General features: G+C 56.3%; 2 protein-coding genes across 5 annotated transcripts; both read left to right on the forward strand.

Moving 5' to 3' along the window:
* The first annotated feature begins 1,216 nt into the window (after window positions 1–1,216).
* KRT19 (keratin 19) lies at window positions 1,217–5,274 on the forward strand. Its single transcript, XM_004599151.3, has 6 exons — window positions 1,217–1,710; window positions 3,567–3,649; window positions 3,877–4,033; window positions 4,368–4,529; window positions 4,644–4,769; window positions 4,891–5,274. Exons 1-6 carry the CDS (start codon window positions 1,294–1,296, stop codon window positions 5,113–5,115), a joined length of 1,170 nt encoding a protein of 389 aa, XP_004599208.2. The 5' UTR covers window positions 1,217–1,293; the 3' UTR covers window positions 5,116–5,274.
* Window positions 5,275–6,912: 1,638 nt separating this feature from the next.
* On the forward strand, window positions 6,913–24,547 carry LOC101521677 (keratin, type I cytoskeletal 15). Of its 4 annotated transcripts, XM_058675254.1 has the most exons (9): window positions 6,913–7,465; window positions 9,908–10,087; window positions 10,942–11,024; window positions 11,145–11,301; window positions 11,454–11,615; window positions 11,733–11,858; window positions 11,955–12,175; window positions 12,590–12,615; window positions 13,071–13,379. In XM_058675254.1, exons 2-9 carry the CDS (start codon window positions 9,914–9,916, stop codon window positions 13,187–13,189), a joined length of 1,068 nt encoding a protein of 355 aa, XP_058531237.1. In that variant the 5' UTR covers window positions 6,913–7,465; window positions 9,908–9,913; the 3' UTR covers window positions 13,190–13,379. The 4 variants fall into 4 exon arrangements, with proteins under 4 accessions (XP_058531237.1, XP_004599140.2, XP_058531235.1 ...); XM_004599083.3 differs by lacking the exon at window positions 6,913–7,465 and having other exon boundaries at window positions 9,314–10,087; XM_058675252.1 differs by lacking the exons at window positions 6,913–7,465; window positions 12,590–12,615; window positions 13,071–13,379 and adding an exon at window positions 24,231–24,547 and having other exon boundaries at window positions 9,314–10,087.
* The last annotated feature ends 358 nt before the right edge of the window (window positions 24,548–24,905 follow it).

Below are 24,905 nucleotides of genomic sequence, written 5' to 3' on the forward strand. Positions count from 1 at the left end.
GACCCAAGAGACACTGTGCAGACAGGAGGGCTGAGAGGAGCCCCTCATCTCCTAGGGGGAGACAGGTCTGGAGCTGGAGTTGGGGACATCTCTTTGACACCTTCTTAGAGGCGGGCAGAGGCTCCTGTAGCGCACTGCAAGGTGTCTGTCAGGGCCCCAGACCCCCCCCCAAAAAAAAGTCTGAGATGATGGTGTACTTGTTCCCCGGGATGAGGACCAAGGCTGAGGCTGCATGTGCAAGGACAGGGCCCTTCCTGTTGCTGTTGTCCCGATGCTGGGCCTTGTGTATGGCACTTTGCATGGCTCTCCCTAGCTCATTCACTCTTTCGTGTCCTCATCAGGACTCTGCTAGGCACCCAAGTTATCCTGTCTATTCCCCTCCAAGGGCTCACCAGTGGCAGGTGCTGACTGCCTTGGGGGTGGGATACTTGTCTTTGCCTCTCTCACTCCTCCTGTGTTCTTTAAAGCAGCCCAACACATGGGGGGCTGGACTGCTTCATGCTTTTGGGTGTGGGATTGTCCAAGTACAGGGGGTGGCGTTGAGGGTCCTGAATGGGGGTCAGCTTCCCCTCACCTCTCTGTGGCCCCGCCTGTGGTGGAGGTTAGACTTGGGTTTGGGGTTTTGCAGGCACCAGTCTAGCTCCTAGGCACTGCACCCTGCAGCTGTCTCAGGTGCCCATTATCACCTGGGCTTCACAGGGCTGCAGCAGGGTGTGGCTGCGGGGTCTCTGTGGCTGGCAGCACCCTCATGCTGTGTCAGCCAGGACAAAGCAGGGAAGGAACCAGGGCGTGGTGATCTGGGGGTGGGTGGGGGGTGGGGTGGGGTTGTGACTTACAGTAGGGCCTAGTAGGGATCCAGTGAACACACTTCGAGGGGCACAGGTTGGGGTCAGCAGGGAGGGGGTGAACAGGAGTTTCTGAGAAGGGCTGCAAGGGCTTGGAGGAGGGGGGGTTCCAAGTCTGGGAATCTTAAGGGTTAGAGTCAGGAAGTGAGTTCCCCTGACTGGTGCGTCTACCTTTGTGTACGGTGGGGTGAATGCGTGCTCACAGGAAAGAGGCAGGACTAGTGGGCTGGGCTGGGGCTGCTCTCCGCCAGGGCAGGGACTTAGGGTTTCTGGCAGGGGAGGGCTGGGGCAGAGCTCAGGAACTGACCAATGGGAAGAGTGTCCATGTTTGCCCCCTCCCCCATCCCCCGCAGGCATAAAAGGCGCCAGGTGAGGGCCTCGCCACTTCTGTCCATCTCAGGCCACTGTCCCTTGCTGCCACCGCCGCCGCCTCCTCTTCCTCCTCGCCATGACTTCCTACAGTTACCGCCAGTCATCCTCCGCCTCAACCTTCGGGGGCCTGGGTGGCGGCCCCGCGCGCTTTGGGGGTGGGAGCAGCTTTCGCGCCCCCAGCATCCACGGGGGCTCCGGCGGCCGTGGGGTGTCTGTGTCCTCTGCCCGTTTCGTGTCCTCGTCCTCTGGGGGCTACGGTGGTGGCTATGGGGTCTCACTGGCCGGGTCCGACGGGCTCCTCTCTGGCAATGAGAAGATCACCATGCAGAACCTCAACGACCGCTTGGCATCTTACCTGGAAAAGGTGCGCGCCCTGGAGCAGGCCAATGGCGAGCTGGAGGTGAAGATCCGCGACTGGTACCAGAAGCAGGGACCCGGACCCTCCCGCGACTACAGCCACTATTTTAAGACCATCGAGGATCTACGTGATAAGGTGGGTGGGAGGCAGCTGAGCAAGCCGATTTGCACCTGCTGCTGCGGCGGCCGCGGAATCCCGGCCCGGCGGGCTGGGCTGGGCTGGGTGCGACGCAAGCGGGGTTGGCGAGCGCCCAGCAACCTCCTGGAATTGAGCCCGTTAGGGCTTGGGAGGGCTCCCAGGGTGGGGCTGAGTGAAGAGGGCTGGAGACAGGGGCAGGACCTTGGGGGTAGGATCCTGGAGCAGGAAACGGAGGGCGGGGGAAGGGGCACTGGAGCTGGGCGGGCAGGTAAGTGGGCGGATCCCTGAGAGGCGGCGGGACGAGATTGCAGGGTGGGGAGGGCCGACGGGCGCAGGTATGTGAGGCCCGGGCCAGGGGGTCCCAAGAGTGGCTGCCTAGACGTGCATGTGGGGGTGGGTGGGGCGCGGCGAGGGGTGGGGGAGCTTTGGCGTGAGACGGCCGGTCTCCTTGCGACCTTCCCAGCTTCTGCGACCCCAGCATTCCTTTGGTTGATCTGGTTTCCTGCTCCCTCAGGCTTGACCTCTGCTACCGTCTTGTGCTCCGGGGCCAGCACACCCAGGGGGACGCAGGTGCAGGGGCTCCGGTGCTCTGGGCAGCGCCGGGGAAGGGCGAGGCATGGGGCAGCAGCTTCAAGCGGCAGTTCCGTCCCAGTGTTCAGCGGCGGGCAGCCGGCCGAGCTGGGCGGGCTGAGCCCTGCGGGCTGGAGGAGGAAAGGGCGCCGGGAGAGTCACCGAGCGCGATTTCCACTGTTCTCTCCTGGTCATGTGTTGCGTCCTCCAGGGGCGCCGAACCAGCTGGAACGCTGGTCTCCTAAGCATGAGATTGCGACACACAGGGAGAATGACGCTGTTGTGGATCTCACAATGCGTGCACGGAGGCAAAAGTTTCTAAAAGCCATTCCTCCTCTACTGTGGATAACCAATTTCATTATTTTAAAAATTTTATTTATTTGAAATGGAGAGCAAGAGAGCGAGTCAGAGTTCTCTCATCCACTGGTTCACTTCCCCAAATGTTTGCAACTGTCAGGGCTTGGATGGAGCTGAAGGCAGGACCCTGGAGCTCCATCCTGGTCTCTCTCATGGGTACCAGGAACCCAAGTAGCCGAGCTGTCACCTGCTGCGTCCTAGGGTGTGGGAAACTAAAATGGGTTACAGAGCCTGGGCACCTCAAGTGATAGCTTGACTCCTGGTGCCAAGGGTCAGCCTTTACCTTCCCACTCCTATATTGTAGATGAATATTCTGGTCTGTTTCATTCCCAAAGCATACTGATCATCGTTTGGTAGTCTGGCTCATGAACTGGAACCTGCTCTCTCAAAAACACTGCCCTCTTAGTCAGTGGTCTGTCGAGGGGCCTCAGCTGTGTGGTGGGCGAGGGTGAGGTATTTTGGGGCTTAGTTCCCACCTCTGGTCTGGCAGTGGGGCTTCCAGAGGCTGCAAAGATGAAGCACTGAGCTTCTGGTGCAGAGTCGAGATGCAACAAGTGGGGTTCCCCCTGCAGGCAGACGTGGTTAGAGGGGGGTGTACTTCTCCCCATCCGGCCGCACTCTGTTCCCCTGTGTCTGGCTCATGCGCCCCCTTCAGGTCACTGAGGGCTTCACTGAAGGCAGGCAGGTCACCGAGGCTTGTGTCCTGGCCAATCTCCAGCCCGGCCTCCCCTGCAGCATTTTCTTCAGCTCTGACTCCTGGCCATGGACTGACTCCAAGGCCTCCCAGGGAGCAGGTCTTTGGGTAGCAGATGGGTGGCTGGGGCTCTGGTTTGTAGAGAGCACGGGCAGAGGAAGAAGGTGGGTGGGCAGTGGCGGTGTGCTGCCCTGGTGCCGCCGGTGCCAGCTTCCCCCCCTCTGCCTTCCAGATTCACGGGGCCACCATTGACAACTCCAAGATCGTCCTGCAGATCGACAATGCCCGTCTGGCTGCAGATGACTTCCGCACCAAGTGAGTGACTACCCACCAGGCACTGTGGAAGTCAGGGCAGAGAGAGGTTGGCATGCCTGGACCCTTAAGGGGTTCAGTACAGTGTGTGTGTGCGTGTGTGTGGCTGAATTCTGTCCTGTCTCACCCTAGCTGGCCCAAAGCAACCCTTCTACCCTCTGCCAAAGTGGGTCTTCCGAGGCACAGAGGCAATTCTGGTCTGATTGCAACTCTGTTCTTTCCCCTGGAAGATTCGAGACGGAGCAGGCCCTGCGCCTGAGTGTGGAGGCCGACATCAACGGGCTGCGCAGGGTGCTGGACGAGCTGACCCTGGCCAGGACCGACCTGGAGATGCAGATCGAAGGCCTGAAGGAGGAGCTGGCTTACCTGAAGAAGAACCACGAGGAGGTAAAGAGGCTACATGCTGCGCCTCTGTCCACCCTGTGTTAGCCTCCCAGGGTGGAGGATGCTTCTATGTCGTGTCCACTGGCTGCAGCTGTGCTTGCAGGACCTCCAGCACGTCCATGCGTATGGATTAGGGCTCTCTGGGTCTCGGCAGGGGGTGATGGGCTTCTGGTCTACCCTCCCTGTGCTGTCTCTCTAAGGTCTGCACTTGAACTCCCCTCCCCTCCCCCTCCTCCTCGACCTGGGGCTTAAAGAGGGGAGGGTGTATGTGTGTGTGACTTGCCCCAAACTCAGCAGGCCCTGGGCCCTGACATGCCCACTTCTGCTGTCTTTCCAGGAAATCAGTGTCCTGAAGGGCCAGGTGGGTGGCCAAGTGAGCGTGGAGGTGGATTCGGCTCCAGGTGTTGACCTTGCCAAGATCCTGAGTGAGATGAGAAGCCAGTATGAGGTCATGGCTGAGAAGAACCGGAAGGATGCCGAGGCCTGGTTCGTCAGCCGGGTATGCAGTGGGAAGGCGGCATTCCTGGTGGGGTGGAAGGGAGAGAGAGAAGCTTGAGGTGCTCCCACCCCAAGATCAGCCTCAGTGCTAACCCTGCCTCTCCTCTTGTTACAGACTGAGGAGCTGAACCAGGAGGTGGCTATTAATACAGAACAGCTGAAGACGAGCAGATCGGAGGTCACTGACCTGCGGCGGACCCTGCAGGGTCTTGAGATCGAGCTGCAGTCGCAGCTCAGCATGGTATGTGACTCCTGTCCCCGGGTGGGGTCATACACCTGGAGCCCTGGCAGTCTTGGGCAGCCTGGCTGGTGATGGCTGTGCCCAAGTGTTGCTGAGGCACCTCCTCCCATCCTCCCTGCAGAAAGCGGCCCTGGAAGGCACGCTGGCAGAGACGGAGGCCCGTTTCGGGGCGCAGCTGGCACAGATCCAGGCGTTAATCAGCAGCATCGAGGCGCAGCTGAGCGACGTGCGGGCTGACACCGAGCGGCAGAACCAGGAGTACCAGCAGCTCATGGGCATCAAGTCACGGCTGGAGCAGGAGATTGCCACCTACCGCAGCCTGCTTGAGGGCCAGGACATCCACTAAAACAACCTGCCCACCCCCAAGGTTGTCTGAGCTGCCAAAGTTGGGCTGCTGGGCTCTGCCCTCCTGCAGGGAGAGGGCACTGGGTAGGGGTATGGGAGCGGAGGGGCCCTTACACTGGGCACTTCCCCTGAGCTGCCAATAAAACTTTATGGCCCGAGAGAGGTGGAGGTTTGCGTTGTTAATTCATCCTGCCCTCGTTTCTCCACCTTTAGGTTTTATTTGAACCAAAGTTAGCGCTGCTTCTATTTCACAAAGCTGGAATTCAGGGCCCCTAGAGCACAGGGGTTTCCTTGTGTGTCTAGATTGCTTTATATCTGGCCAAGGTGGGTTGGTTTCCAGAATGAGTTTTCTTTCTGCTACACTCTGTCTGGGATTGAAGCTTGTGAAACCAGGGATTGAAAAACTGTGGTGTGTGTGTCGTTTCACCAAAGCAGCCTGAGAAAGTGGTGTGAACTATGTCTCACGGAGCAGGAAGCAGACACAGAGGGGTTGAGGAACTTGTTCAGGGTCACACGTCAAGTACTCAGGGGAATGCCTGGGTTGGAGCTGGAGTTTCCTGGTTCTTGGCTGGTAGTGTTGTCATCACTACCTCTGCCTGCGTGGTCTCCTAGCGTTGACAGCACTTGTGCCTCGGGGCAGGAGGGCTTGGTGTCATGATCCCTTGAGGTGGGAACATGTTTGTCCCCTGAGTCCAAACTGGGACTGTGGGGTTAGGCATCTGCCTGGAGCCATGGGTTTGTGTGTAGGGGGTAGGGTGAGACTGTTGAAGTATGTGCAAGTGCAGACACATTCACCACTTCTGGGGCATCCCTGCGTAAACCTCTTACACCCACTAGTCTGTTCCTGGGCCAGGAGCCTGGAACGGGACCCAGTTGTGACCCAGACCTCCCATACAGACCCCTGACATGGCTTGTCTGGAACAAAGTCTCAGCTTCCTTGGGGTGACGTGCCTTGGGTGAGAATGATCCCGTCCCTGCCAAGAACCAAGGCCAATTCAAGGTGAACAAGAGGTCATTAAGAAGGTCCTGGCCAGGAGGGTCAGGGTCAGGTGAGTGATAGTGGGTATGTCCTGTGAAGGAGCAACAAGAGAAGGGACACCGATCCCTTTTCTGTCTCCACTCTGAGAAGGCCCCGTCACAGCTCCTGCCTCCCTGCAGTAGGTGTTGCACCCTGTTTCCCTGTGGGGTTCCGGGATCTGGGTTCTGCCCTGCACCTGCTCAGCTGGGACATAAGCCCTTTCTGCCACCTCCTTCATTGTTCTGTCTGCAGCACACAGACTGCACCCCATCTCAGGAAACTCCTCTTGGGGAGTCTTGGAGCTGGAGACAGAAGCTCAGCCACACCCCCAGGCTGGGCCTGCCAGGGAGATACCTTTCCCCATCCATGAAAGCCTGAATTGTCATTGCAAACCCTGCCAGGGGCTCCAGGGTCGCCTGGAATGTGGCTGTGGGGTGGGGTCTGGGCCTACACGGGTGGGGTCGGTGACTGGGTCACAGGCTTGGGTGTCTGGCATGAAGCCTTTGTGCCTGGGGGTGGGTAGGGGACACTTCTCTGTCCCTGTCTGGGAGCTGGCGTCTGAGGAAATTGGCTGGGAAGGGAGATGGCAGCTTGGTGATGGGAACTGCTATTCATCTCTGCTAGTCTCCAGGACTACTTCAGTGAGTGGAGCTCTTCTCGTCCATTACCATGGGCTTTTTCTCCAGGTGGGGCCAGGTTAGGGTTATTTCCATTTTCCTGATTGGTAGACTGAGGCTACAAGCAGCACACACGGAATACAAAGGAAAGGGGGTGGGGTTTGGAGGTTAGGTTGCCAGATGCCAGGTGGTGCCCATGTCCCTTGCACCTCCCTGGGGGAGCAAGGGGAACTGGGAGGGTTCCAGCATTTCTGGAGACACAGGCCCCATGTGCCATTCCATGTTTGCTGTGGTCCTGGGACTAGGGGTTGGAGCTGACGGACCCATTGAAAATGAGGAGCTTGAGTGAGAGGCCTCGACACACCCAGAGGCAGAATCCATCCCTGGTTCTTCCTACTGAGCTGCACAGCTCCAGCCCAGGGCAGGAGGGCCCAGCTCCAGGGGACTGTCTGGCCACAATGGGCAAAGGACAGAAACTGGCCCAGCCTCTTGGACGAGGCTGCCTGTGGTGGGACCCCAGGGTGCAGTTTGGGCTGGGGGCCAAACACAGCATCATTCTCTCTAGATTTTCCCACTTGGTGCCAACCAATGAGAAGGCCCCAGGGCCTTCCCCCAGCCCCAAGCCATTTGGATGGAAGCCAGGAATTTGCGACTGAAGCCACGAGGGAGCAGTTGCAGCTTTTTGTCCAGGGAAAGCCACAGGGGAGAACTTGAAGGTGTGGGATGGGAAGGAGAGACGAGTCAGGGTGCAGGGGAAGCTGGCTGGAGTCCAGGCTGGTTGTACCTCGGGGTGATGGGCAAGCAGACATTCCCGTGGTAATTGCTGGGGCCGTGGTGTCTACAGAGGTTTTAATGGGCTCTGGCTGATGTGGGTTCGATTATTTTTCTTCTGGAGGAAAAGACAATATCCTCTTACTCTGAGACAATACTGCACTGTCTGGGGCCAGTGCTTGCTTGGGGCCTGGTTGGCCCCACCCAGGCTCGCAGTTCTCTCTCTCCACCCCAGCTCAGAGGTAGGAATGTGGGGTCAGAGGCTCTGAGACCTTGTTCTTGCTGTGCTGCCTTACATACATCGCTTTACCTCTCTGGATCCCAGTTTTATTCCTTCTTGTGATGAGAGGGGATGGCAGGTGCAAGAGTGCTTTGTGCACAGTGCAGAATGTGGTGGAAGGAAATGATCCTGTTCTTAGGGCTAGGCTGAGAACATCTCACACTGCCCAATAGGAGCTGCTGGTGGAGTGGTGATACTGCTCAGCCCCAGAGCACACTGAGGTCCACAGGGCAGGTGCTGATGCCCAAGATCAAATTCCCTCCCAGGGAGAGTGCTTGGGCATCTCAGGGCTGGACATGCAGCTCAGCTCTCAGGTCCTCAGAGGATAGGATGAGGCAGCCCAGGGAAGTGACTCACTGCCAGGAAGCCGAGAATGAAAAGCACCCAGCCAGGGTGTCCCAAGTGGCGTCGAGAAAGGCAGGATTTGAACCCAGGTCTTAGGGACTCAGAGCCCCGTCCAATGTACTACCCTGCAGCCTTGGGCCAGGAACCCTACTATGAATTCTCCCCATCTTGTCTTGCTCACTTTCTAGTCTTGGACTTTATTTAAGTCCAGGAGCCAGGGCCAGAGACTGGGCCATAGCTCCCAGTGGCATTGCCCATCGGTGTCAGGTGGCCCTGAGTTGGAGCAGATAGGAGGGAGTTCTCCCAAGTATGTGACCCCCCTCTCTAATCGCAGTCCCCTTCTTTGGCTGGTGAAGCCTTGATCTTCACCATCTCTGGCCCCCCAACATGTCCTTGTGTCTTTTCTCCTTGGCAATGTTTAGGCAGCTCAGGCATTCCCTGGGCCCAAAGTGCCCAACAGGACAAACAGGAGTTAATCTGTCCCTGTTAGGCAGTGACTTGTCTCTCCTGGAGAAGGCAGGGGCTTCCTGGAACTTGCCCCAGCCTTATCTGCAGAACTTTGCCCCAACCTGTCCCGGGAGCAAGCAGAAGTTCAGGGACATGAGCAGTTGGCAGGTGGCAGCACTATCCATCAGCCCCTGTCAGTGCACAGCCTGCTGGGCTTTTGCAAGTGTGCCAAGTCCATGGGCTAGAAGCTGAGGTGAACTGGAGAAGCAGGAGGAGGGTCCTGAGGTTGGAGGGAGGGAGGGAGAAGGAAGAGGACAGTCTGGTAGTACTAAGGAAAGGACAAATGCTGCTGTTCTCTCTGGCTGTCATGGTTGGCTTAAGTGTCCCTCTCCTGCCATCCCTGGACCCTACAGCTCAAGCCCCAGCTAGGCAGGCTCATACACAAAGGCTGTTGAGCACAGAGCCACATTTGGAAAGTAGAGTCCCTGGCTGAGAGTGGGGCAGCTGACTTTGTGGGAGCAGGGGTCCGTGGGGCAGCAGATGGTGGCGGCCAGGGTCTGCATGCTCTGAAGGTCCTTGGGGTAGGCAAAATTCACCAAGGGATTTCAAGACGGCTCCAAGACTCTGCTGCCTGTTGCTCTGTCTCTCTCTCTCTCTCTCTTTTCTCCTGGAATGGAGAGATGGACCCGTAATTCAAGTGTTAAAATCATGGCCTGGGGCAAAACACCATTAATTCTGAATCATCTCTTTTGTTGCATAAAAAAAAAAAAAAAAAAACAACCTGTGAGGAGCCACGTGGAGGTGCGCAGACAGCTGTGTTTGTTAGGAAGGCAGAGGAGCTGGCTCGGCTCCGGAGGGGAGGAGATGTGGCCCTGCAACACTCTCTGAGGGGTATATAATGAACCCCCGGCTGCAGCCACGGAAGCTGCGCTCTGATCCCAGCCCAGCCTGCATCTGCTGCTGGTGTTCCCACTGTACTACCTGAAACCTTCTCGGCTCCAGCTGCCTGGCCATGGCTACCACGTTTCTGCAAACCTCTTCCTCCACCTTTGGGGGAGGCTCTACCCGAGGGGGCTCTCTCCGGGCTGGAGGTGGTGGCTTTGGTGGGGGGAGTCTCTATGGGGGAGGTGGGAGTCGCAGTATCTCTGCTTCCTCTGCTAGGTTTGTCTCCTCGGGTTCAGGAGGGGGCTATGGTGGTGGCATGAGCTGTGGCTTTGGTGGAGGAGGGGCCGGAGGTGGTTTTGGTGGGGGATTTGGAGGTAGCTTTGGTGATTTTGGTAGTAGTGATGGTGGCCTCCTCTCTGGCAATGAGAAGATCACTATGCAGAATCTCAATGATCGCCTGGCCTCCTACCTGGACAAGGTGCGTGCCCTGGAGGAGGCCAACACCGACCTGGAGGTGAAGATCCGTGACTGGTACCAGAAGCAGAGCCCGAGCAGCCCAGAGCGTGACTATAGCCCCTACTACAAGACCATTGAGGAGCTGCGGGACAAGGTGAGTCTTTGGGTGCCAATGAGAGAGGAGCAGGTGCCTGGTGCCCTGCATGTGTCTACTGATGTGCAGAAATCCTTTCCTGGCCGGCTGATGACTGCCTGATGTGCAACCTCAGCCGACTTGTGATGCACCTGCTTTTCAGGTGCAAATGCTGGTGTACATCTCATGGAGGCCATGTGGGCCGGCTCTTGGGAGCCTGGTTAGATCTAGCAGGGACACAGATGGGGGCAGTTACAGCCAGCAACTCGCCCTGCCCACCCCACGCAACTCGCCCTGCCCACCCCACACACCTCGCAGGAATCTGTATAAAGCATTCCTTTGCCTCCCTGGCATTTTGGTGTTGGAGTGTAGCCTCAGGAGCCCCAAGTGCCAGAACCTCGTGCTTATTCACTGTCAGGACACAGGAGACCTGGGACCTCATTCCAGGTTCTGCCACCTTCTTCCTCACTGACACTGGTTTCCATATTCCATATCTCCAAAATGCCTTTTTTTTTTTTAGCTTCCTTCTAGGTGTCCACAGCTGCATTAGGGGGTGCAGGAGGCAGTGACCAGGAGCTGTGCCCAGAGAGGCCAGTTCAGAATCAGTCTGGGAGAATGCTGGAGTTGGAGCTGTCCGCAGTGGGCCCCAGGCCATGATCTACAGCCAGGGAGGGCAACACTTCAGGGGTCCCATGAGGGTAGCATGGGGCAGACTAAGTGATGGGCACTCAAGCTGAGGCTGGACCCAGTGCCAGAGGCTCCACAGGCTTCCCTTGAGCTCGGTGAGCAAGTGAGGGAGGTGGTGGAAGAGCAGTGATGCAGTGGAGGGGCTGGGGGGGTGTCCTTGAAGTTCAGCAGCTTTTGATCTCCTGCAGATCCTGGCGGCCACCATCGACAACTCCCGGGTCATCCTGGAGATTGACAACGCCAGGCTGGCAGCTGACGACTTCAGGCTCAAGTGCGCACCTGTCTCTCCTCCCCTGTCGCCTGCCCTTCCTGTATCAGCCCCTTTGCTGGGCTTTCCTCTTCCTCTGACTCAGCTGTCTGGATTCCTCACTTGGGCTCTCTCTCTCCCCAGGTATGAGAATGAGCTGGCCCTACGCCAGAGCGTGGAGGCCGACATCAATGGATTGCGCAGGGTGCTGGATGAGCTGACCTTGGCCAGGACCGACCTGGAGATGCAGATTGAAGGCCTGAATGAGGAGCTGGCCTACCTGAAGAAGAACCATGAGGAGGTGGGAGCTGGGCAAGGACTGGGGGGTGGGACCACTGCTGCTTCCTTCCTCACAGCCAGCAGAGGGCTCAGTGGTGCAGGGGTCCCTGTGTCCTTTGGCACTAGGGGAAGCCAGACTCTCAGCTCTCTCTTCTGCCCTCTTCCACCCCACAGGAGATGAAGGAGTTTGGCAGCCAGCTGGCTGGTCAGGTGAATGTGGAGATGGACGCGGCCCCCGGCGTGGACCTGAGCCGCATGCTGGCAGAGATGCGGGAGCAGTATGAAGCCATGGCAGAGAAGAACCGGCGGGATGCTGAGGCCTGGTTCTTCACCAAGGTGGGCTTGACCTGCTGCCCCTCCAACCCCAGCTTGGCCCCTCAGCACCTTGGAGGAAGCCCCTGGGGCTCACTTCGTGTGTGTGTGTGTGTGTGTGTGTGTGTGTGTGACTCATAGACAGAGGAGCTGAACAAAGAGGTGGCTTCCAACACGGAGATGATTCAGAGCAGCAAGACAGAGATCACCGACCTGAGACGCACCATGCAGGGGCTGGAGATTGAGCTACAGTCCCAGCTCAGCATGGTAGGCTTCCCCCCAATCGGCTCCCTGCCTCCCACCTGGCCCCAGGTCCTCTGTTACCTAATATGCCTGTTGGATGTGTGTTCCCCACCCTTGCAGAAAGCCGGGCTGGAGAACTCACTGGCGGAGGTTGAGTGCCGTTACGCCACGCAGCTGCAGCAGATCCAGGGGCTCATCAGCAGTCTGGAGGCGCAGCTGAGCGAGCTGCGCTGCGAGATGGAGCAGCAGAACCAGGAGTACAACAGGCTGCTGGACATCAAGTCGCGGCTGGAGCAGGAGATCGCCACCTACCGCAGCCTGCTCGAGGGCCAGGATGCCAAGTAGGAGCGACCACAGGATCAGGAGGGAGGACGGGGCTGCGGGGCCATTTTAAGGGGATACAGCAGGGAGTCCCCAAGACCTCCTTGCATGGTCCAAGGCATGTGTGGAAGAGGTCTGGACTTAGCACCCTGACCTATGATCATGGCATTAGGCAGGTCAGCTCACCTCCGTACATCGCATTTCTTAGATAAATGGTAACACTTGGGTTGGTGCACCTTCTATTGTCTGCATGAAAACTCTTAGACTGCTGAAGATCAGGAGCTCTCTTTGTGGGTAGCCAGAATGTCCCAGCCCCTAGAGGTGTGGGGTGTGTGTGTATAGGGAGAGGTTGGGAGGGGAGGGACTGCAGATACGGCTCCCTCAGGCACCCCGAGACCTCTTCTCCAATGACCTCGGTTCCTTCTCTCTTTCAGGATGGCTAATGTGGGCATCCGAGAAGGTAAGAAGGCTTGCCTGCCCCTGTAGGGGCAGGGGCAGGGAGGGAGCAGAAGCAAAGCCTGCACCCCGCAGGGTGGGGATACTCACCAGCTTACCCCTTACCACCCTCCACTGCACTGGAACCCTCTCTTGGCTCCCATGAGACCGGGATTTGTTGAGACTTCCAAGGTGGGTGGATTGGTCCAGGGCTGGCTCCTGGGGTCTCCTTGTCATGCACTTGCAGTTGAGAGGCCCATGATCATGCCTCACCCATGAGCTGCTCAAATCTCTGACCTGTGGCTCAGTGCTGGGCACACACCTGCCTTGGCCACCGCTGGTTCCCTGATGAGTGATTCATTCAGCATCTGACCTCCTGGCTTCAGGCCACTGTTGGGTGGTGGTGCTGTCCAGTTCTCCCTTGGGGAGAGGAGTGGGAGGCTCCCCTACTCTGACACCTGCCCTTATCCCCCCTCTTAGTCTCCCTGGGCGGTGGTGGCAGTGGCGGTGGCGGCAGCAGCAGCAGCAGCGGTTTCCGTGTTCATATTGAGGAGTCTGTGGATGGGAAGGTGGTTTCTTCCCGCAAGAGAGAAATCTGAGTGCTCAGGCTGTGTGGAGTCCAGGCTGCGTGGAGTCCAGTCCTGCCCCCAAGAGCCCTCCCAGCTTGAAGTTTTGCAACGCCTCCCCCATCTGGGTTCTACCCTTTAGGGCCAGAACCTGCAGGAAGCAACTGTCCTGGGTCAACAAGCTGCTTTGCGCGGTGTCTTCTCCTACAATAAAGAATCGCTGTCCCTCTTTTAATGTCTCTGGGTAGAATGTACAGTTTTTCTTGCTGGGGTTCAGACTGGTCTCTCTGAGGTGGTTGTCATCCCAACATGGCCTTTTCCCTCCACGATCATGATTCACACCTTGGGGGGTGCCGAGGGCGCAGGTGACTGGAATAAGTCCAGTTCCCATCAGGGGACCTTGCTGTTCTGGTTGACCCCAAGGGGTGAGTAGGACCCTGGAACAGGGAGCTTCCTGGGAGTGGCACCTCTGCAGGGCTCCATCCACCTTGCTGATCAAGTGGCCAGTGATGTCCATTGTGCAGAATCTCCTCTGTGTCGCACCCACCAGGATCGAGTACCTCTTGCTTAGAGGGGAGGACAATGATGAACGGCTTGCCCGTGGCCTTAATGATTGGCAGCAGTTCTACTGCTGAATGACTCAACAACCTGAGCCTGCTCTGAACCAACTCTGGGACCCCCCTCTTTGCTCTGGCACCCACCTCATGTGCTGTTTGAAGTCCCCTTTCCTTTTTACTTGAGTACTCCTAACCTCCAGTTCCCACCCCTAGACCTTCCCTCATCCCAACCGTCTTTCCAAGAAGCTCTTTTTTTTTTTTTTTTTAAATTTATTTATTTTTTTTCAAGAAGTTCTTTAAAATGCCTGGAGGGGAGGACACCAGTTCCAGGAAGCCTTCCTTGATTTTCCTTAAGTCCAGTAAACATCATACTCTGTTGCCCCTTCTGAGCCACATCCTGTGCCTGCCCTCCCCTCCCTGGGGTCTCCCCCCGGGGCCTGTTACAGTAATGCCTGCTCTGTACACTTGATTTGTTGCCTCGAATCCTCAGAGTTCTGAGCTCCACAGCCCAGAGCAGAGGGCAGGAAACAGGAGGCTGAGAACTCCAGGTGCCCCAGTTGGGCTGGCTCGGGTCTGAGAGTGAAACCTGGGCAGGAGGAGGCAGACCTGGTTTCTTGGTCCCGCTGGGAAGAGCAGGCTGGAGGCACGAACCCTATCTCCTGTGGGAAGAAGCGAGCCCCCCCTGAGGATCTCCATGTGTCTCACCAGGCAGAGCCTCCTCCCCACCAACCCTGACTGGAGAGAAGGGGGCTGCCTATTTTTGCTGAGGCTTTAATGGAGAACAGGCTGGGGCTGTGGGGAGAGGTGTAGCTGATGGGCTGTCTGCAATGTGCCAGGCCCAGACAGGCATCCTGACGGCCTCTCCCTAACCCTGTGCGGGGCAGGCGGCAGTGTCAGATTCCAGAGAGGACACAGAGACCTAGCAGGTTCAGTTACAGGCCCGGAGATGGTGGAACGAGGTCTGGAACCTGTCTCCCTGGTCCCTGACCCTTGCTTTGCTCCGGCACCAGGAGACGACAAGCTGCAACACCTGTCCTAGGAAAATGCGTGAATCTGAAACTCAGTTCTTATAAACAGTTTTCTTAAAATTTTTTAAAAAAGGATTTATTTATTTTTATTCAAAAGGCAGATTTATAGAGGACACACACACACACACACACCACAGAATCCTCCATCCACTGATTTAATCTTGCTTTCCCAGTCTATAAGCAGGCAGCTGGGACGAGAACTGGTACCCATAAGGGATGCTGGTACTGCAAGGTGGAGGATTAACCTGCTGAGTCTCTGTGCTGGGCCCTAAACAATTTTTAGAGTCAGCTTGGTTTCATTTATTTAGAAGGCAGAAGAGAATGAGAGAGGGAAAGAGGTCTTCTTTCCATTGGTTCACTGTCCAAATGTCCACAACAGCCAGCCTGAGCTGGGCCAGGCTAAAGCTGGGAGGCTGGGATGGTGGGAGGACCCAGAATTTAAACTTCAGGCACTGCCATGTGGGGTATGGCCCCGGGTAGCATCATGGCTGCTGGGTCCTACGCCTGACCCTGCACCCTGTTTCTCCACCTCCTTGGACAGCCTGGTCAGCCTCTGGACAGCCAGGGTCACCAGCGGGAGTGTCTTCACCTCTGACCTGAGCCTCTCTTGCTATGGTGTAATTTCACCCAGGGCACCTAGGATCAGCTACAGCCGGCAACAGCCAGGCTCCAGCTGGAGGCGGCAGTAGGGACTGTTGACCTGGCTGCGGCTCGTGCCTTCCAGGCCCTGGGCCCCATTGAGAGGTCTCAGACCTTCTGAGCAGCCCACAGAGGGTGTTTCAGCCTCTATGTGGGCAGCAGTAGCAGTCTCTGTTGACGATTAGGATGGGCGAGGTGGGCTCAGCTGTGGGCATACCCCAGCTGCCCAGTGGGAGAAGCCGCCTCTCTCCCTTGGGAGTGCCCATTCCTGCTCATCTGTGGTCCTTGGTGGGGACCGTCAGAGGTGTCCTTGGAACTGGCCCTGCTCTGTCCCGCAACAGACCCTGCAGTCAGTTGCTCACACCTAGGGGCTGCTCATGCCTTGCCGAGCCTTTAAGTAGTCTCTGGGCAGTGGCATGCCTCACTCCTGCCCGGGCTGGACCCAGGCAGCAGCTGATCCTCTCTGCCCCACCTCCCTGTCCCCGCAGAGATTAGGGCCTTGGGTGTGTCCTCTGTTCAGGCTGGGCTTCCCAGAGCAGGCATGGGGCATGCCTGCCCCTGTGTCCCTAAAGACTGTGGCAATGCCTTCTCCTTTGGGTCTCAGTTTTTCCAACCAACAATTGAAGATTCTGGCTGGAAATATGATTTGTGTACATAAATTCCAGGACAGCAGGAATCCTGCTCCATCTGCGCCCTGCTGAATCCTCAGCCTGGGTACTGCATGAACTCTTGCTCAACTAATACGTGAACCTGCTTCTCTCTTGCTTGTCCATGCCTTCAGCATAGCTCTGGACATTCACTAGTATCTTGGGGGTGTGCCTGTTTGGGGGCCACCTGTTCCTTCATGGGCAGTCGGGGGCACCGGGGGCGCTGGCAGGGTTGCTAAGGTTTGGAGCTGGGGGACACTCGGGGGACACCCCTTCTGTTGGCCATTCCCTCTCAGCCAACACCAGCAGAAAAAACATCCCCAGACTCTCTCTCAGGTGTCTGCTAGGGGTGTCCCCATGTCAGAAGCAGTTTTTGGAGATGCATTAGACCCAGATCCTGTGCTTAGGGAACTTGAAAGGGAGTAAGAGAAAACAATAGCCATGCCACCTGCTGATATTTATCTGGTTGCTGTGGATACTATGCTGGCTGCTGGGAGCAGAGAGGGAAGGGAGGGAGCAAAGGGTTGGCACAGTATGGTGGGGTGTGTGTGGGTACTCCGAGGACTCCTGGGCGGGTGACTTAACAACTTCGCTTGTCAAAGGGAGGTATTGGTAACCTTCTGTCTGATGAGTTTCATGTTTCAGGTATCGCAGAAGACACACATGTGAACCCTTTGGCTGCTCGTTTCCAGGGGTGGCCACAGAGGCATGGCCAGATTGAGTGACTTCCCCAAGGTTGCACAGCACTTAATTGCTGGCAGGTGGAAGACAGCAGTTAAGATCCAGCCTACCCTAAGCCTTGGCTGGGTCATGCAGCTGGTGGGAGAGGGAGAGGAGATCCGGGAACCTGGGAGAGGCAAACACGTGTGGCATGGAGTCCCAAAATACTTCCAGCAGTGCGCTGCTGAGCAGGCTTCTTGAGGGATGGGGAGCTTCCTGAGGGGGCCTGGGTCGAGTGCCTGGGGAGGGTCTGCCTAAAGAATCTCAGGACCCTTTGGTGTGTGGATCAGTCATCCTGGGACCTTGGACCTGGTCCCTCTGAGTTGAGAGAAAGAGAGAGAGATCCAAGCAAGGAACTTGAACTTAGGAACTGGGGCATGGGCTCTGGTCTCAGCCTTGGCCTTGAGCCATCTGACTCTCCTCTTTGAGATTTAGGTCATAGAATGGAAAAGAACTTGATAGCTTCAATGTCCAGTCCCCACAGGGCTGGTGGTGGAGCCCGGAACTTGTGTTTTTTCATCTGGTTCTGGCTGCCATGGGCCTCAGTTTCCCATCTGAGACATGAAGGGGTGGCCCAAGGAAGCTCTACACAGTGCTGCGTTCAGTGCTCCTCTGCATGGGTCCTTGAGCTCAGATGGGGGATACACCCAGTCCATTAGCAGCACAGCCCTCGCCACTGCTGGACCACCCATCAGGTTGGCGTGAGATGACAGGGAGGCCTGGGAACATCAAAGGCAATGGGCTGTGTACTTGACCTCCATGGGCCTCAGTCTCTTCATCTGAACCAAGGTGTGCTAGGTTGTAGACTGAAAATAAATGATGCCTTCAGTCACTGAACATTGTCCATCATAGACGTCAGTTACTCTCGGTATCTGTTAGCACAGAGCAGTTGCTCCTTTCCCCCTATTCTCATAGTCAATGTAGAGCAGCATGTGGGACTTCCAACCTGGGGTGTGTTCCTTCACACCAGCTGGGTGTCCTTGAGCCAAGTCAGTGGGGACCCATGGGTCAAAGGCTCAACCCCATAAAACTGCCCCTCCCTCCGAGGCCAATAGCAGTGAATTGCCCACAGCTTCTGGCTGCCAAAGCCACATACTGCAGCTTCCTGTGTGTGTTCCCTTCTTGGGATTTGGTAACTTGATGGAGTGATGTGCAGTATTGCAAACAAAACAAAACAAAACAAAACAATGCAACAAACCCAGTAGAGTCATTATTTTTGGCTTATTGTGAAGTGCATTTTAAAGAATCCAAGTAAACAGCCGGGTAAGGAGACATGCAGGGCAAGCTTCAGGAGCATCTTGGTGGTGGTACCTCTGCCTCCTGGGAGCTGGGGGCATGAAGGCACCTCAGAGCGCTACAGTCCTAGGATTTGTTTAGAAACTTTACAAGGAGGTGTGATGAATTATCACCTCCGGCACCAGCCAGCTCCCTGCCCTCCCCAGAGAGTGGTGCTGTAGTTGAAAATCTTCCTGGCTTGCACCCAGAGATCCCCAAGACCTAAGGATGTTCCTGTCACTGTCAATTTCCCATCAGTTAGGAGTTTTGGAGTTGAAACTAGGGCCGCAAGCTGACCTTGAACCCAGGGTGCACCCAGCTCCCTTATTACCCAGGAGAGTTTTTGTGGGCCCAAACCCAGGACGACTGCCGGTGGTGGTGTGATTTTTCTTTTTTTTTTTGAAAGTCACCACATCCCAGTGTGGATGTGGCTGACCAGCTGGGTTCTTGGCTGAGCTGCCAGACACCATCAGGTGGTGCAGAGAGAGACAGAGATCAGTGGTATCCTTGGCAATGAGTCGTCCTCCCCAGATCTCAGCTGCCTTGTCTTGCGAGGCTCCTGGTATTTGCCCCAACAACTCTGGGACTCAGTGGCAGCAAGTGTGGGGGCCTGCAGGGAGCTTTGTGCCTTGATGTGGGACAGGTGAGGGGGCTGCTCCAGAAAACTTAGGGCAAGCCAACCATAGCCCAGCCTGGCACTGTTCTGCTTCTCTGGGGACCCATGAGTCCTGGGGTTCACCGTGAGTGTGGAGCAGGACTCCCTGGGAGGATCTGGTGGTTGGTGAGAGTGGGGGGTTGATGTGCCTTGACCCTGCCAGGGGAGGTGTGTCGTGGACATTCTGGGTGACTCTAGAGGATCCGCCCCATTATTCCTCTGCGAGGCGTTGGCCTGAACCCGCCCATCAGCCCTGGGAGGATTGGGGCATGGTCATCCCAGGCTTGGCAGGCTTCCTTAATCCCCTTCATGTCAGTTTTGATCCTCCATGAGAGTGCGGGAGCTCCTGTTTGGGCTGAATCATGTATTTTTTTCAGCGAGGCAGCTGAGCCATCAGCTTAGAGCAGCAGGGCTGGGAAGGGTCAGAGGTCAGCTGCAATGCTGGCTGCACTGCAGGGCTTGGACACCAAAGCATGCGCTGGCTCTCCCTGGGTGCTACTGCCCATTGGGTGAAACACAGGCTGCTTCCCCACTCAACAAAGGGCCCAAAAGCCCTGATTCAGTTCTTTCTGGCCTTGCTTAATCAGCGCACAGGGTTCTAGGATCGCCATGTGCTTGTACCACCTGCCCCACCTCCCCTGGCTTGGTCCAGCCAGGCCCTGGTGACAGCCATGCATGGCCAGAACAGGTCTCTGGAGGTTGTCCACAGCCCTGGCCCTCTATCGCAGGCCCCAGCCTCCTGCATGACCGCTTTGTCACTCACAAGCTGGGACTCATGTCTCATGGCAGGATCCTACTCATGCAGCACATATGCTTCCTGCTGGACCTGCCTGTGTCCCTGGGACAGTCAGTGCAATGGACTCGTTGTTTTTGAAGTCATTGATTTTATTTAAAAGGCAAAGAAAGAAAAAAAAAGATAGTCTATTCACTGGTTCACTCCCCAAATAACCACAAAATCCAGGGCTAGGCAAAGCAGAAGCCAGGAACCTCTATTCTGCTCTCCCATGTAGATGGTAGTGGCCCAAGTATTTGGGCCACCTTCTGCTGCTTTCTTTGGTGCATTAACAGGGAGCTGGATTGGAAGTAGAGCAGCTGGGACTTGAACTGGTACTCTCAGATAGGATATGTTTGTGGTATCACAAGCAGTGGCTAAGCCCACTGCACCCCAATGCTGGTTCTTACCATGGAGCAATAAACCCACAGATCTGGTAGATGGGGGGGCTTTTCCACCAGGATCTGTTAATCTCTTGGACCTACCTGCTGATTCTTTGTAGTGGGGGCTGTCCTGTGTGTTGTAAGGAGTTGGGGAGCATCCCTGCTTGCCACCCCCTGCATCCCAGCAGCATCTTCAGCTGTGGCCATCATGTCTCAAACCACTGCCCAGTGTCCCCTGGGGAGCATAGTGGCCCCAGCCATGGTAATGGAAGTTGGACCGGTGGTGGCATCAGGGGTGTGGGAGTAGCTGAGAAAGGGTACCAGGAGATGGGAGTGGGCGAAGTGCTGAGTGGTGGTCACATTGGACACATGGGAGCTGCACATGTCACTGCATAAACATATGTCTGGAAGACGAGCCTCCATATCTAACACAACCAGGTGTGGATTTCAGTTCTGACTCTGTTGTAAAAGCTCTGCTCAAATGGCTCAGCAAGGCATGAAGTACCAAACTTAACTCAGGGCTGCTGGCAGCAAGGGCTCTGAGAATATCAGCTTTTGGGATGTGCAGAATCCATGCTCTTGATCTCCGTAAGACCCACTGAGGTCCCTTGTCCAATTTTCCATCCAGTGGTTCACTCTCCAAGAAGCTGTAATGGTCAGAACTGAGCTGATCCGAAGCCAGGAGTTAGGAGTCTCCTTTGAGTCTCTCATGTGGGTGCAGAGTCCCAAGGCTTTGGGCTGTCATCTATTGCTTTTCCAGGCCACAAGCAGAGAGCTGGATGGGAAATGAAGCAGCAGGGACATGAACTGGTGCCCATATGGGATTCCAGAGTGCCTGTAAGGTGGAGGATTAACCTGCTGAGTTACTGTGTTGGCTCCAATCACTGTGACTTCTTTCTGATGGCCTTGCAGCCATTTTTTTCTCAGCCTAAACACCCACCAAGGAAACTGATTGTGCAGGACCAACCGAGTTTGCCTCCAGGGTTGGTGCTGGTGCTGGGGGTATATGAAATGCTAAGAAGGAGGTAGGATATTCTGGGTAGAAGTTTTAAGAGACAGGAAGAGGGTAGGCTGAGGGTCGTGGTGGCCTCATAGGGCCCAGGGTCAGTGGCAGCTGCCCTTTCCCATGTTTGCTGGCAGTTCTTGGCAGTTCAGTCCTTATTCTAGAACTGGGTGGGACCGAGAGAGAGCCTGTGGAGTGAGCTCCTGACATGGAGAGGTGAACCAGAATTCATTGACAAAAGGGGAGTCTTAAGCAGAACACTGTTCCTTCTGAATCATCTCTTTTGTTAAGGATTAGAAAAAAGCCACCCCCAAAAGGCTCAACCCACCCTGCAGAGCAGAGGTAACTGGGTTTGTGGGAAATGCAGGGAGGTTGGCACTAAGTCAGAGGGTGGGGAAGGGAGGAGAGAGGATGGCCAGCCCCTCTGCAGGTGTATAAAAGGCGTCCGGACTGCAGCAGAACCATCGTCCTCGGCCCAGGCCAAGCCCAGCTCCTGCTTGCACCTGCTCCCTCACTTACTTGCACCATGAGCTGTCGTCTGCAGAGCTCCTCCACCAGCTACGGCGGTGGTTTTGGGGGTGGCTCTTGCCAGCTGGGGGGAGGCCGCAGTGTCTCCACCTGTTCTACCCGCTTTGCGTCGGGAGGCTCAGCTTGTGGCTATGGAGGTGGTGCAAGCTTCGGCTTCGGTTCTGGGGCTGGTAGTGGCTTCGGAGGTGGCTTTGGAGGTGGCTTCGGTGGTGGCTTCGGTGGTGGCTTTGGTGACTTTGGCGGTGCTGACGGTGGCCTCCTTTCTGGCAATGAGAAGATCACCATGCAAAACCTCAACGATCGCTTGGCTTCCTACCTGGACAAGGTGCGTGCTCTGGAGGAGGCCAATGCTGACTTGGAAGTGAAGATCCGCGACTGGTACCAGAGGCAGAGCCCAAGCAGCCCGGAGCGTGACTATAACCCCTACTACAAGACCATCGAGGAGCTCCGGGAAAAGGTGAGCCCTGGGGTGTGGAGTAGGGTTCTTCAGGGCAGTGCAGAGCCCCGAGGGCGAGCAGGTGTCTGGGGAGTCACAGTTCCTTTGCAGCAGAGGCGTCTAGCTCCCACTCCCCATGTGCATGCTCCCTCTTTCATCACATTGTTGTTCTTACTCAGGTCACTTTTTAAAATGGCATGTCAAACTGCTAAGCTGTTAGTGAGTTGATCTCTGTAACCCTAACCGGCTGAGTTATTTGGAAGTGTTGATAGCTGCAAAAGCCAGCCTGGGTGACTAAAATCAACAGAGAGAGACATGTTCATTCATTGTTCTGAGACTATGAGCTTGCTGTGTAGGGCCCCACAGAAACCTGCTTCTTAGCTTGGAGTCAATCAACACAGTCAAGCGGGAGCCTCAGAGCTGGGGCGGAACTGAGCCCGGATGTCCTCCACGAGGCCTGTACATCACGCTGCAATACCTGCTTGTTAGAACAGACACTGAGGCTGGGTTAGAAGGCAGGGTCTGGGGCAAAGCAGCTCTGGCTGTACTTTCCCAGCCCCCAGCTCAGTCTGGGTCACCTGCTTCTGTGTTTTGTAGATCCTGGCAGCTACCATTGACAACAACCGAATCATCCTGGAGATTGACAACGCCAGGCTGGCGGCTGATGACTTCAGGCTCAAGTGAGTGCCCCTGCCTGTTGGACCCAGCCTTCTCTTGTTTTTGACATATGTGTGTGTCATAATCACGACATGGGGCTGCTCAGGGTCAAAGTCTTGTGGGGAACAGCAGAGATTGCTACAGGGATGATCTATCACTTTCTGTCTTTTTTTTTAAATGTTGTTTAAAATTACTCCAGGTATGAGAATGAGCTGACCCTGCGCCAGAGCGTGGAGGCCGACATCAACGGGTTGCGCAGGGTGCTGGACGAGCTGACCCTGACCAAGACCGACCTGGAGATGCAGATCGAGAGTCTGAATGAGGAGCTGGCCTACATGAAGAAGAACCATGAGGATGTGAGTGGGGGTGACTGGCAAAGCTGAAGAGCCTTCTGGGAGAAAGGGGAGCCAGATTTGGTTGTCTACTTGGGGGGCGGGGCTGGAAGCACTTTGAAGAACTTTGTTGATATTGAAAATCAAGGAGAGGGAGGAACCTTGCACGCAGCTTCCTTTCCCATCCCTACAGGAGATGAAGGAGTTCAGTAACCAGGTGGTGGGCCAGGTCAACGTGGAGATGGACGCCACCCCAGGTATCGATCTGACCCGTGTGCTGGCTGAGATGAGGGAGCAGTACGAGGCCTTGGCAGAGAAGAACCGGCGGGATGCGGAGGAATGGTTCAACAGCAAGGTAGTGGCTGGGGAAGTACAGGTGGGAAACAGCCTCTTGCTCAGGAGGTGCCCAAGGGACCTCCTCCATCACGGTCCTCCTGTCTGAATTTCAGAGTGCTGAGCTCAACAAGGAGGTGTCGTCCAGCACCGCCATGATTCAGACCAGCAAGACAGAGATCACGGAACTCAGGCGCACGCTGCAGGGTCTGGAGATCGAGCTGCAGTCTCAGCTGAGCACGGTACCCCTTGCTGCCTGCTTACTACTTGCTGCTGTCTATGGGGCAGCCTCTAGCATGAGCACCTCATCACTTCATCTCTGTCACCCTTCTTCCCGATCTTGCAGAAAGCCGGGCTGGAGAACACAGTGGCAGAGACGGAGTGCCGCTACGCCCTGCAGCTGCAGCAGATCCAGGGGCTCATCAGCAGCATTGAGTCTCAGCTGAGCGAGCTGCGCAGTGAGATGGAGTGCCAGAACCAGGAATACAAGATGCTCCTGGACATCAAGACACGTCTGGAGCAGGAGATCGCCACCTACCGCAGCCTGCTTGAGGGCCAGGATGCCAGGTAGGTCCCTGGCTGCCTGCCTCTCCCCGCGGATTGGCTCAGCTCAGCGGGGTCCCTCTGCCTCATTCCGGAAGCAGAGCCAGGGCCGCAGCTTTCCTTTTGTCTGGAGTCAGGCACTAGCACCCTGAAGCTCTCTAACCCAGATCTCCAAATGGGACTGGCGAGAATAGGGACTCTGGGGAGGAAGGACACCTAAGACGGGGAGAAGGTTGCCTTGGATTCAGACCAGCTACTCCAAGCTATGAGGAGGGGGACTTTGTGCCATCACTCCATTTGCAGAGATCACCTCATCTTTGTGGGTTCAGGGGAGGCTGGGCAGTCCAGAGGGAGGACAATTCCTCTGGCAAATGAATGTCCTGACTTGGGGCCCATTGAGGCCTCACAGATAGACAGACTTGGTGGTCACCTGGTACAACAGCCCCTTGAGCCTGGGACACAGCGAAGGAAAATAACTTCCCATGGTGCCCCGGTGACTACACTCAGACAGGTGGGCACCTGTCCTTGCTTATCCTCTGCTCACGGTCGCTTCTCTCCTCTCCAAGGATGACTGGCACGGCCTCCTCCTCCTCCTCCTCCTCTGCGAGTCGCCGCATCTCAGACACCACCCGCCGCTCCTAGACCATCGGTCCAGTTGGCATCCTCTCCCCCTTCTTCAGCAGCTGAAGGAGGTGCAAACAGGTGGCTGCCTGTGGGAGGGGCCCACAGCACCTGTCCCTGACTTCCCCCAGGACAGCCCCCTGTACTCTTCTCCCTATTGGAGTCCTCATCTCCTGACCCAGCTACTCTTTGACTTCACAACCTCTCTACAAAAAAAAAGAAAAGAAAATTCAATAAAGTTTCCTTCTTGTTTGCAAATGTACTTTGGATGTCAGCTTGGTTTCTGAGGGTCCTCTCTAAGGTTTTGTTTTCAGGCTTGTGGGAGTGGGGCGCAGTCGGGCTGAGAAGCTGACCAACAAAGACAAGCCCACGTGGCTTATATGTGAGGACAGGAGACACACGGGTCCTTCCAGCACACAAAGGACACATGGAGTTCCTGGATGGTGGCCCTTGGCAAACATGGAATATTTTAGATGGTGCAGGGGCAAGTGAATCAAATCTACAGCCCCGGGGAGCATCCGATAGCAGAGGCAGCAGTGGGGGTCTAGGATAGAATGGGGAATTGGGGAAAGGGTAAGGCTGGCTCTAGAAGGCTGAGAGGGGCCAGCTGAGGGGTGAGT

This window comes from Ochotona princeps, chromosome 17 (assembly GCF_030435755.1).
Source record: "Ochotona princeps isolate mOchPri1 chromosome 17, mOchPri1.hap1, whole genome shotgun sequence".
In the NCBI taxonomy this organism is placed as follows: Eukaryota; Metazoa; Chordata; class Mammalia; order Lagomorpha; family Ochotonidae; genus Ochotona; species Ochotona princeps.